Raw genomic sequence first — 12,967 nt, 5'->3', positions numbered from 1 at the left:
CTTTCTCGAAGCCACAATATCTCCCGTTGAAATCTCTTGTTAAAATCCATTTAATTTTTTTTTTTTTTTTTTTTTTTTTTTTGCAGTTTGGAAATGATCTATCATTTTCTCACCAGTATGTTTTCGACTTACCTTGCGTCTGTGTGCATATAAAATGGTAATTTATTTTTTTCTTGTAGCTTCTTATTCAGCATTTTTAACTCAGTACTTAAATCTGTCAAAAATCCAAGGTCTATTAACCATTAAGGATCTGTAAGTTCTGGAACACATTTACCTCTTATATCATAAATGTGCTGATTTCTTTCCTCAGGTCAAAATCTTTTCAGTATTGCTCCTTTACTTAACCATCTCACTTCAGAATAATACAGGACATTTCAATTATCTGCTTCCACATCTGACAAACTTTTGAAATTTGAAATGTATAACGCATTTTTTCTGATGAAGTTTACAGTTGATACCACGATGACTATTACTTCTATCCATGAGAGAACTTTGTACCATAATGCTTCTTGGTAGACAATACAATGGAAAAATAATGGAATATCCCAATCGATCCCTGTCAGTTTAGGTTAATTCTACTGACTAAACTCTTTGTTTTGTCCAGTCATGTTTCTCCCTGCATCAGTTGTAACGCTTACCAATTTCAGCCATGATAAATGCGTTGATACTATTACAGAAAAAATACCACTCTGTGCCTAATTAATGAGCCATTCAATTCAATAAGACGATTAAATTAAAGCTAATCACAGGTAATGCGCAACACAGGATAGCCGCGCGGTCTAAGGCCCCTTGTCACGGCCCACGCCGCTCTCCTCGTCGGAGGTTCGAGTCCTCCCTCGGGCATTGGTGTGTGTGTGTTGTCCTTAGCGTAAGTTAGTTTAAGTTAGATTAAGTGGTGTGTAAACTTACGGACCGATGACCTCAGCAGTTTGGTCCCATAACACCTTACCACAAATTTCCAAATTTCTACCACAAGTAATGCATGAGGGTATGTAGATAAGTAAAATAAATACCAGTGGGTGCAAATCTAACTAGTACTTCTTATTTCATTTCTTTCTATGGTGAAGGGAACTCTGTAATTTTTCTGGAAATTGGAGTTGGCTTGCTGACGATAAAAACACGAAGGGGCACAGGGGAAGAATGGCAAGTATGTCACTGTCATAAAAGCATTGGTGCTGAAAGCCGGGGTCCCATGGCAGGAATGTTCTGGTCTGCACTCCTTACGTTCCACGCCACAGTGATGCAGACAATGGGAGATCAGGGAGCCAAACTCTGTGGGCTGTAGAATTGCATTCAGAAAAGCAGTCGAAGGGATGTTTCAAGATGGCCACAAAGTCCACTGATTCGAGTTAGGTTTTGATATTCTAAATTCGTCCTTGCACTCAGCGAGTTCAACTCTACAGGTAGTTAGGCAAGGTAACCGGTGGATGCATGTTCTTTTCTGGATCTGATCCTTCATTCTTATGGTTAACTCAGCAATCACTGATTATTTACGTGGATATAGTTAATTTCACTCCTTACCATCTCTTTCATACCAAGTTTATCCACCTATGTCAAGGTATTATTGTATATGTTGATATAGGTCACTTGTAACCTCATGACCCTAATATTACTTGTTTTACCCATTCTATGTTCAAAAGCGAGATCCAGGCATTTTAGTAATAGACAGAACTTCCTTGTGACCTTTTGTTTCATTCCAGATTTAGATGAAACCCTACTCAGTAAACTTTGTGAGGTATGGTGCCCACATTTCGTTTATGACTCGACCACTTCTGTTTAACTTCAGATGTATCGTATAACTATCCATAGTGGAACTTCTGTTTAAGAGTTCACATGGTCTTATGAGGAGCTATCTGTTCTGCACAAAGGCCACTGGATGCAGGTCTTAATAACATTACAGGGGTACGGTTAAAGCTCAACCATGACCTCACAATTTTAACGCGTGTTCTAAGTGGCGAAATAATTTTATTTCTTTCAAACTGCATAACTGGAAAACTCCCTAAAAAATTTTAAGTTGCGATCAGTTCCGCCAACAAATACAAGTAGCTGCCCCAAACCTGAAATGTTATCACTTTCCTCGATAGATGAAAAGAACCATTTAAATAATCGCACCGTTTTCAGAAGTTTCTCGCATAAATTATTGTCCACATCTTCAGTAAGAGTTTTTTTTTCAGGTTCCCAGCCTCAACCAAAGCACTTGACATGTTACTTCGAATCTGAATCTTAAAAACATTTTGTTGGTTCTTTTCTGACGATTTGAGTCCGTTAATGTTGTTGTTGTTGTGGTCTTCAGTCCTGAGACTGGTTTGATGTAGTTCTCCATGCTACTCTGTCCTATGCAAGCTTCTTCATCTCCCAGTACCTACTGCAGCCTACATCCTGCTGAATCTCCCTCTACGATTTTTACCCTCCACGCTGCCCTCCAATACTAAATTGGTGATCCCTCGGTGTCTCAGAACATGTCCTACCAACCGATCCCTTCTTCTAGTCGAGTTGTGCCGCAAGCTCCTCTTCTCCCCAATTCTCTTCAATACCTCCTCATTAGTTATGTGATCTACCCATCCAATCTTCAGCATTCTTCTGTAGCACCACATTTCGAAAGCTTCTATTCTCTTCTTGTCTAAACCATTCATCGTCCACGTTTCACTTCCATACATGGCTACACTCCATACAAATACTTTCAGAAACGACTTCCTGACATTTAAATCTATACTCGATGTTAACAAATTTTTCTTCTTCAGAAACGCTTTACTTGTCATTGCCAGTCTACATTTTATATCCTCTCTACTTCGACCATCATTAGTTATTTTGCTCCCCAAATAGCAAAACTTCTTTACTACTTTTAATGTTTCATTTCCTAATCTAATTCCCTCAGCATCACCCGACTTAATTCGACTACATTCCATTATCCTCGTTTTGCTTTTGTTGAAGTTCATCTTATATCCTCCTTTCAAGACACTGTCCATCCCGTTCAACTGCTCTTCCATCCACGTCCTTTGCTGTCTCTTACAGAGTTACAATGTCATCGGTGAATCTCAAAGTTTTTATTTCTTCTCCATGGATTTTAATGCCTACTCCGAATGTTTCTTTTGTTTCCTTTACTGCTTGCTCAATATACAGATTGCATAACATCGGGGATAGGCTACAACCATGTCTCACTCCCTTCCCAGCCACTGCTTCCCTTTCATGCCCCTCAACTCTTATAACTGCCATCTGCTTTCTGTACAAATTGAAAATAGCCTTTCGCTCCCTGTATTTTACACCTGCCACCTTCAGAATTTGAAAGAGAGTATTCCAGTCAACGTTGTCAAAAGTTTTCTCTAAGTCTACAAATGCTAGAAACGTAGGTTTGCCTTTCCTTAATCTTTCTTCTAAGGTAAGTCGTAGGGTCAGTATTGCCTCACGTGTTCCAACATTTCTACGTAATCCAAACTGATCTTCCCCGAGGTCGGCTTCTATAAGTTTTTCCATTCGTCTGTAAAGAATTCGGGTTAGTATTTTGCAGCTGTGACTTATTAAACTGATAGTTCGGTAATTTCCACATCTGTTAACACCTGCTTTCTTTGGGATTGGAATTATTATGTTCTTCTTGAAGTCTGAGGGTATTCCGCCTGTCTCATACATCTTGCTCACCAGATGGTAGAGCTTTGTCAGGACTGACTCTCGCAAGACTGTCAGTAGTTCTAATGGAATGTTGTCTACTCCCGGGGCCTTGTTTCGACTCAGGCCTTTCAGTGCTCTGTCAAACTCTTCACGCAGTATCGTGTCTCCCATTTCATCTTCATCTACATCCTCTTCCATTTCCATAATATTGTCCTCAAGAACATCACCCTTGTATAGACCCTCTATATACTCCTTCCGCCTTTCTGCTTTCCGTTCTTTGTTTGGAACTGGGTTTCCATCAAAGCTCTTGATATTCATGCAAGTGGTTCTCCTTTCTCCAAAAGTCTCTTTAATTTTCCTGTAGGCAGTATCTATCTTACCCCTATTGAGATAAGCCTCTACATCCAAACATTTGTCCTCTAGCCATCCCTGCTTAGCCATTTTGCACTTCCTGTCGATCTCATTTTTGAGACGTTTGTATTCCTTTTTGCCTGCTTCATTTGCAGCATTTTTATATTTTCTCCTTTCATCAATTAAATTCAATATTTCTTCTATTACCCAAGGTTTTCTACTAGCCTTCGTCTTTGTACCTATTTGATCCTCTGCTGCCTTCACTATTTCATCCCTCAAAGCTACCCATTCTTCTTCTACTGTATTTCTTTCCCCCATTCCTGTCAATTGTTCCCTTATGCTCTCCCTGAAACTCTGTACAACCTCTGGTTCTTTCAGTTTATCCAGGTCCCATCTCCTTAAATTCCCACCTTTTTGCGTTAATGTTACATTTCCATAAATCACGCACAAGACATTCAAATTCTGCCTTATGCTCGTTCCATAATGGCGTTTTAGATTATGTTATTTTTGAACAGCAAAAGTCTTTTGACATGTTAATCATAGGGATTCTCCTTCACAATCAGTAAGGAAGTATAAATCTGCCCTTGTATCGTTAAACACACTATTTTCTTCTAGTAACCTTCTCTTTTTTTAAGCCACCATTGAAAATTATTAAGTCCTCAACACGAGTAAATCCTGAAATAACAGACGTATTATTGCGTTTCATAAACGTTATTTAGCTTTGTGAACTCAAATGTGTGAAACAGGAAACGGTCACTCTTACCAAAATTCAAAACAAATTAGTTGTTAGTTTCGCACAGCGCCGCGGACGCACAATAACTCGTTTCGCTCGATTGGCCGGCACTGGTGGCGAGCCGCAGTAATTGTCGTCAGTTCGTTCGGCCGTCACTGTTACTCGGATTTCAGTTTTGGCGCGAAATTACAATATTTCCCAATGATAAGATGTTTATTTATAAAACAGTTGCGGGTTGTATGGAGAAGGCCCCCAGGGGCTCATGCGGTTCGCGGCGCGTCGACCGCTGGCTGACAAGGGCACTGTACGAACTTCCCTTCCCGCATTTGATTCATATTGACAGGGTGTGTAGGGAATGACTAGTTCGTTAACATATGTAAACAGCAAAACGCAGCTCTGAACCATTTTCGAGAAAATCGAGTTCGAAAAATTTTAGGCCTGTTTGTATAATTTGTACGGTCACTAGCTTTCAATGAGTCCACACCTGAGGAAGGCGCGGCTTCCCCCGTCGGAGGTTCGAGTCCTCCCTCGGTCATGGGTGTGTGTGTTGTCTTTAGCGTAAGTTAGTTTAAGTTAGATTAAGTGGTGTGTAAGCTTAGGGACCGATGACTTCAGCAGTTTCATCCCATAACACATTACGACGAATTTCAATTTTGCTTGAGGAAGTAGGCGATTAGTTTCACAAGCGCAAGGTACCTGCATCGAATCTAGCTACCGATACCTTATTAAAAATAGCTCTGAGCACCATGGGACTTAGCGTCTGAGATCATGAGTTCCCTAGACTCAGAAATACTTAAACCTAACTAACCTAAGGACATCACACCCATCCATGCTCGATGCAGGATTCGAACCCGCGACCATAGCAGCAGCGCGGTTCTGGACTGAACCGCCTAGAACCTCCCGGCCACAACGGCCCTTATTAAAAATAATAAAATACCCTGTTAAAATAATAAAGTAATAAAATAAAATAACTTCATTTGTGCAGCCTTGCGACGTTTATTTTTACACACAGGCGAAGAACCTTATACAGCGGCTACAAAATTGCCTGTACTTCATCCAACAGAATAGAAAGATAGCTTCTAGAGAAGGCTGCATAAAAATTCGATCAATCGCACGCCATCATTCGTCTGTAAGAATATTCAGTGATGTGTTTCAATATGCGTAGTGCGCCATTTAATTGCGTGATGACCGAGAATCATATATGAATGTAAATCAAGTGTGTTTTGCAATAGACATAATGAGAAATCATGCGTATGCAAAAACTTCACGTTCATCACACGTTTATTGTTTTCCATATTTCTACGATGAGTATCAGTCGTCCAGCGCTCAACGCGTTATATATTATACTTGTCACAAACGTAGATACAGTAATATAAATGTTATGATTGTACTAATCTGACTGAAAGCTCTTATGTATCGTTTTATAATTTTCAATTTCCTTACAAAAATGTTTTTCCCTTTTCCAGGATAAATATTATATAAGTAATAAATGAAGAATTGAATATTGATCATTTCGACTGTCATGAGAAATCTGCTGGCAGAATAATGAAGGAATTTTTAAAAAGTACCAATAGCAAGATTCAATCTAGGGAGCACGCACTTGTGAAGCTACGACCTTACCCGCTCGGCTGCGGACTGCTTGAATACTTGCGATTATACAAAGTATATTAACATGCCAAAAATTTTTTAAACTTGATCCTCTCGAGAACGATTGAGAATTGTGCCTTCCTGTTCACATACGCTGAATTCCTAGTCGTGCCCTACAGATCCTGTCACTGTGAATCAGATCGGTGAGAGGAAGTTTGTACTGTCCGTTTGTTAGCCACAGTCAGTGAATATTCAGTGTGAAACTTCTCACCTATCTCCTACTTCCCAAATTTCACAGAAACTCTCCACACTTGGTTGTACTGTAGAAGGAGAACATTATCGAAAAATGGCTTATCCCCTGCTTACGAGATGTTTTGCAAAATGAATCTTTCACTTTACAGATTCCGTGGACTTTGTGTGAATAGCGCAGTGGTTAAGAGCACTGTCCGCATAAGACAAAGTTCTGGGTGCGAATCTTGGCCGATGCACAGTTCAAATCTTGCAGAGCATTTCAAAACAGGACAGACACAGCTGGAGAATGAGAGATTCAGTTTGGACGAGGATAGGAAACGTGTAAAAGTCAAAGTTCAAATCTTGCAGGGCATTTCAAAACAGGACAGACACAGCTGTAGAGTGGGAGATTCAGTTTGGACGAGTATAGGAAACGTGTAAAAGTCGAAGTTCTGGGTGCGAATCTTGACCGACGCACAGTTCAAATCTTGCAGGGCATTTCAAAACAGGACAGACACAGCTGTAGAGTGGGAGATTCAGTTTGGACGAGGATAGGAAACGTGGACATGGTGTGCTAGGAGCGGTGTTAAGAAAAGCTGCCCGCTCACTCACGTCGCGCACGTCGCGGACGGTCTGCGCGTTGCGGATGAAGGAGGCGAAGATCATGTCGACGCCCTGCTCGACGCCGAAGCGCAGGTCGCCGGCGTCCTTCTCGGAGACGCCGGGCAGGTCGACGGGCACGCCCGGCAGGTTGACGCCCTTGCGGCTGCCCAGCTTCCCGCCGTTCTCCACCTCGCACTGCACCGCGTCCTCGGACACGTTGCGCACCATCAGCGAGATGAGCCCGTCGTCGACGAAGACGCGGTCCCCCACCGTCACCACGTTCGTGATGTTCCCGTAGTCCACGTACAGGTGCTCCGCCGTGCTCGACTCCGCGTACTGCAACACAACACCAACTTCGATGCGCGTCTGGGTCACTGCCATACCTGTCTCGTCAGGGACCGATGACCTCAGCAGTTTGGTCCCGTAAGACCTCACCACAAATAACAAACAAACAAAAAATCCTGTCTCCTCATAAAAATCGGCGCACTTCCTAGTATCTGCCAGTATTCTTGCTCATTCCAGCAAGTTTTCGGATGTAACCACTCCCACCTACGAGAGCTCTTTCTTATCACTACATGCAAAGATAAAATAATTTGTAATGTTTATTCTTTATAAGTTTATGTTCATTAAACTAAGTCCTCAGGAGACGGAAACTGAACTCGGCCTATCTTCCTCCTCAGTATGCTCCCAACGGTATCTGAAATAGGGGACACATACCTCAATGCTCGTGCCAGGTACATGAGGTAAGTCAGTGAATCGCAAACTTTCCCGGAATTTTCAGAATTGTACTATTAAAATGGAGTTATTTCACTGCTATTTTCTAAATTCACAGCGCTATTTGGAAGCAAACTGTTACAGCGAAAACACAGTTGTGCTGCTAAGTTCGTTGCCATGAACCCTATTCCTTTTTAAGAGGAATGGAGTTATTTCACTGCTATTTTCTAAATTCACAGTACTATTTGGAAGCAAACTGTTACAACGAAAACACAGTTGTGCTGCTAAGTTCGTTGCCATGAACCCTATTCCTTTTTAAGAGGTTGACCACGCATGTATGTTCCAGTTCAATAGCTGTGGTGAGGTATTTTAATGTGTTACGTTTTCTGGCACGGTGCCATAACTCGCGTAACGATTACATTCTTTTAATTTTACATATGGACTTCAGAATTGTGGCAGTTGTACCCATACCTATCATGATTATGGCATATCTTAGAAACCCTATCACACGTTTACAGCATTGTACAAAAATATAATATAAATGTGTTAGGTTTCCTGTGTTCCGGCGTTGCTGAATCACTATCGCTGGTTCCGTAAGTAAGCAGATATTAGCTGCTCCAACATTACTGATCGACAGCGATCGTTCCATTCCTGCCAGTGTCGATAATCATTTAGTGTAATCATGTCGAATGCAAGCAACGATTTTAAGACAAAGAATTTTTATACTGTAAGCAGGCTGTTTAGGTTTTTATGTTGGTAACGCCACGTAGCGCTCTGTATGAAAATCACTGGCTGTGCTGTGTGCAGTCTGTGGCTGGATGGCATTGTTGGAATATTCGCTATTGTGGTGTTGGGCAGTTGGATGTGAACAGCGTGTAGCGTTGCGCGTTTAGAGGTGAGCCGCCAGCAGTGGGGGATGTGGGGAGAGAGATGGCGGAGTTTTGAGAGCGGATGATCTGGACGTGTGTCAATCAGAGACCGTAAAGTAAGTCACTCATGAAAGGTATAGGTTATTGTCAGTCAGGGTCATTCTTTTGTGGGGATTAATGAAAGCCAGAATGCGTTGCGCTAAAAATATTGTGTGTCAGTTTAGTGTTGATCAGGATAAGTAAAGAGAGAAATGTCCGAGTACGTTCAGTTCTGCTCAGCTGTTTGAAAATCAAATATCGCAAGGAGTATCCAAGCACAGTAATTCATTAATTTTTCTGAGGGGATGTTTCATATGTCGACCCTTAGCCGAGGATACTTCACTGGAATTTTCTGATTTTCTCCTTGTAGTTTGAGTAATTAGTGTAGTAATTGTTTATTGCTAGCGCGTAATTGTAGAGAGAATTTCCTTTGTAGTTGTTGTTTTTCATTGTTGTACAGTAAAACAGTTGTGGCATGCATGTACATTTGCACCAAGTATTTCGCAGCTGCGCTTGCAATTAACTGGTATTATTTTCAGTGCTATGTTAATGTGCTTTCTTATTTTTGCTCTTCAAATTGTGCTTTTGTTGTTATCGTGTGAAATACGTGATAATTATGGCGTGTGAAAAACGTAACACTAGGCTCCAAAGTAAATTGAGAAATGATAGTGACGACGAGCGTAGCTTATCAGCACCACCGTGTAAAGAATTAACAGACATTCAAAGTAGCAATTTGGTAATTGTGCATAGGGAAATGGAACGGGCGGCAAATAATGGTGTAGACAGTGAAACAGCTAGTGAAGTGGGCAGTATTGTCGATCGGTCGGTCGGCAACAGCTCGCCACAGGGATCCGAAATGACAGGGCACTATTTTGCAAATACCGTAGATTCAGGTTTTGTGTCATTACCCGTTTATCAATCAAGTCAAGACACATTTTCTGGTTTTCAAAATGCGAATGTTGCCGGTGCATATGCACTGCCGAGAAGTGCAGACGAACATGTATCAGACACCAGTGCATTGTTATTACAATTAATGCAACAAATGGGACAACAGTTTCAAAAGTTAGACACAATGAAACAAACACAATGGGGACAAACACCGCAACAAATGGAACAAAATCAGAAACAAATTAAAGAAACACTTCAACAAACACGTGAAGATTTAACTATTGAGTTACATAACATCGAATCGAAATGTCAAAAAGTCTACGTAAAAACACAAATTTGTGAGAATTTTCAACCTATTTTTTCGCGGCATGAAAATGCATTACAGAACCACGAAGCAGTCATAAAAGAACTGCAAACTATTGTTCATGAAAATCAAGAGACCTTGCGAGCTAAAATTGACTCAGTTGCATCTACCGATTCGGTTACGCAACTTGCAAAAATTCAGGAAAACTTAAAGGACACAGTAGATACTCTGAAAATTGGTTCAGAAAGACACATGGAGGAAATTAGTTCATTATCGGAGAAAGTAGTCGAACTTTCGGATCAGCTAAATAATTTATCTACGAAGGTAGATGATAATCTGAATGACACAAGACCGGTAGTCTTTAATAGCACAGAGAGTACGAACAAATTAGGAAATCCAAACAAAATCAGAATCAAATTGATACGCAACACAAAAGAGAAATCCGGGAAGTACAAGATCAGTTAGCACAAGTAATACAAGAATTACGTATTTCAGAGGAGACTCACGCCCCAACAAGGGAAGAGGGAATTAGAAATACGGAAAAGCCACAAAATAATAACACAGGGCATTTCGGAAATTATGAAAGAAATTGGCAAGGTGCACCGAATTTTGAGATGGAACCGCTGACACGACGTAACAATGACCGATATGCGACTCACCGACCGATGACTTTGACTATAAGCTGTTCATTACTACACGTAATTCAAAACATTAAAAATTCCGGCAACGACATTCATCCACAAGCATAGCTTCATCAATTTTCTCATTGTTTTCCTCCCAGCTGGTCACTAGAGCGCAGATTAGAATTTATGGGTGGCTACTTACAGAATGAACCAGCTGTAAGATTGCGATCGGTCATTCACGATTATCACAGTGAAGGAGAATTTTATCATGCCTTCCTCTCAGCATATTGGTCTCTAGCTACTCAAGACCGAGTAAAACATAATGATGAAACGTTTCGAACAATCTGAATTTTCCAGTCTTGTCAAATATTTTGAAGAGATGTTGCATAAGAATCAGTATCTTTCAAACCCATACAGCCCCTCAGAACTCATCCGCATTTGCTTAATCAAATTGCTTGAACATTTACGACATATTATTTTGGTAGGACGTTGCAAAGACGACATCGAATCTTTTCAGGGACTGTTACAAGAATTGGAAATTGACACTGACAATCGCGGGACGCGAAAACAGGAACACAACTATTATAGGCCACATCCTTCACAATTCCGCGATGACAGAAATATTAATTGGACACGGCAAGGCTATTCTTACAACGCAAATCATGACCAAAACAGACACCACCCGTGTGACAACCGTTGGCAGAGTAGTAATAATTACAGGAAAAGATCACCTCTCCGTGGTAATGACTATCACAGAGACAATCAGAGAAACAGACAATATGGGAACCAAAATAAGTATTATCGAAGGAGACAGAATAAATTCAGACGCAACGGTCCACCGCGCAGTTACGACTCATGGAGAAATTCTCCACAACGTGACCGACAAGAACATAACTACACCGACTACCGACATGACGACAGACGATATAACCTTAACAATAGACCAGAGTTAATCAGAACTGGCGGGATTCAAATACGGCAGGGCCCTCTCGACAAGGTGAATTTGTAGAAGTTAGATCTCCAAATCCCAATAACGACGCGCGTCAACACAGAGACCGCAGGCAGCCACGTGCGCCGGCTGGCTCAGAGAAAAATAACATACACGCCAATCTCGAGAAAAATTTTAGCATTCTTTACCGACATATACCGCATGATAATTGTTTTCAAGTTTATATGCTGCGTACTGAAGAAAGGTAATGGATTGCACCACATTTCACATGTAAAACCGTTTATTGAGAGATAATCTGCTTTTTAACTTAGTCTTTGCAATAAAATTTTTCACTTCACGTTACTAGTACGCTTTTTCACACTTAGAAACAATGTTTTGAAGTTAACTATCCAGTCTAGAACCTAGGGAACATATTTAGGCAGTAATTATAAATGCATTGTTATAGCCAACAGGCGACAGTGTTACTGTGTGTGTACATTCTTGCTTGTCAGTTGCGCGATTACGTAACGATTATAAGGCTTACATACTTAGAACATATACCGGTACTGCTAATGAGATTTTAATGCAACATTTTGGTTTACTTGAAAATACGTTATGGATTTAAAGTTGTAAGTAGGCTGTTTATGTTTTCTTATTGGTAATGCCACCTCTGTGTGAAAATCACTGGCTGTGCTGTGTGCAGTCTGTGTCTAGTTTGCATTGTTGTCTGCCATTGTAGTGTTGGGCAGCGGCAGCTGGATGTGAACAGCGCGTAGCGTTGCGCAGTTGAAGGTGAGCCGCCAGCAGTGGTGGATGTGGGAAGAGAGATGGCGGAGTTTTGAAATTTGTCATGAACTGCTATATTTATATATGATGATATCAAGGTAAATACATTGTTTGTTCTCTATTAATATCTTTCATTTGCTAACTATCCCTATCAGTAGTTAGTGCCTTCCATAGTTTGAATCTTTTATTTAGCTGGCAGTAGTGGCGCTCGCTGTATTGCAGTAGCTTGAGCAGCGAAGATTTTTGTGAGGTAAGTGATTTGTGAAAGGTATAGTTTAATGTTAGTCAGGGCCATTCTTTTGTAGGGAATTTTGAAAGTCAGATTGCGTTGCGCTAACAAAATATTGTGTGTCAGTTTAAGCACAGTCATGTATAATTGTTCAAAGGGGACGTTTCATAGAAGTTGGGACTGTTAGTGTTTGCACGTGTGTTACTAATTCAGCAAGGGACTGGATAACAGCATTGCTGGTTCTAAGGACATGTCAAAAAAAATTTTGTGAGTGCACAAGTGGTGGTTCATGGACTTGCTATATTCCCCGCAAGACTCTTCGATGGTGATTGTGCACCTGCACAGTCACAACAGATGGTTTCTGGCCGTCTCTACAAAGACTACAGTGTGTCTGCATCTTTGATGACTCACCAATACCATTATTTCTACAAGGACTGCAGTGGGTCTGCACCTCTGGTGGCCCACCAATACCATAATCT

The 12,967-nt window shown here is 41.0% G+C and overlaps 1 protein-coding gene across 1 annotated transcript in view; it reads right to left on the bottom strand.

The window, feature by feature from the left end:
• Positions 1-12,967, bottom strand: part of LOC124594581 (pyruvate kinase-like) — a 96,292-nt gene that overhangs the window by 54,605 nt on the left and 28,720 nt on the right. Inside the window, exon 3 of the mRNA XM_047132955.1 lies at positions 7,118-7,444. Coding sequence (XP_046988911.1) covers positions 7,118-7,444 — 327 coding nt within the window. The remainder of the gene's footprint in view (positions 1-7,117; positions 7,445-12,967) is intronic.

The sequence above is a fragment of the Schistocerca americana genome, chromosome 1, assembly GCF_021461395.2.
Source record: "Schistocerca americana isolate TAMUIC-IGC-003095 chromosome 1, iqSchAmer2.1, whole genome shotgun sequence".
Lineage (NCBI taxonomy): Eukaryota > Metazoa > Arthropoda > Insecta > Orthoptera > Acrididae > Schistocerca > Schistocerca americana.
The sequence above is the reverse complement of the archived record's forward strand: the minus strand, read 5'-3'. Positions and strand labels throughout refer to the sequence as shown.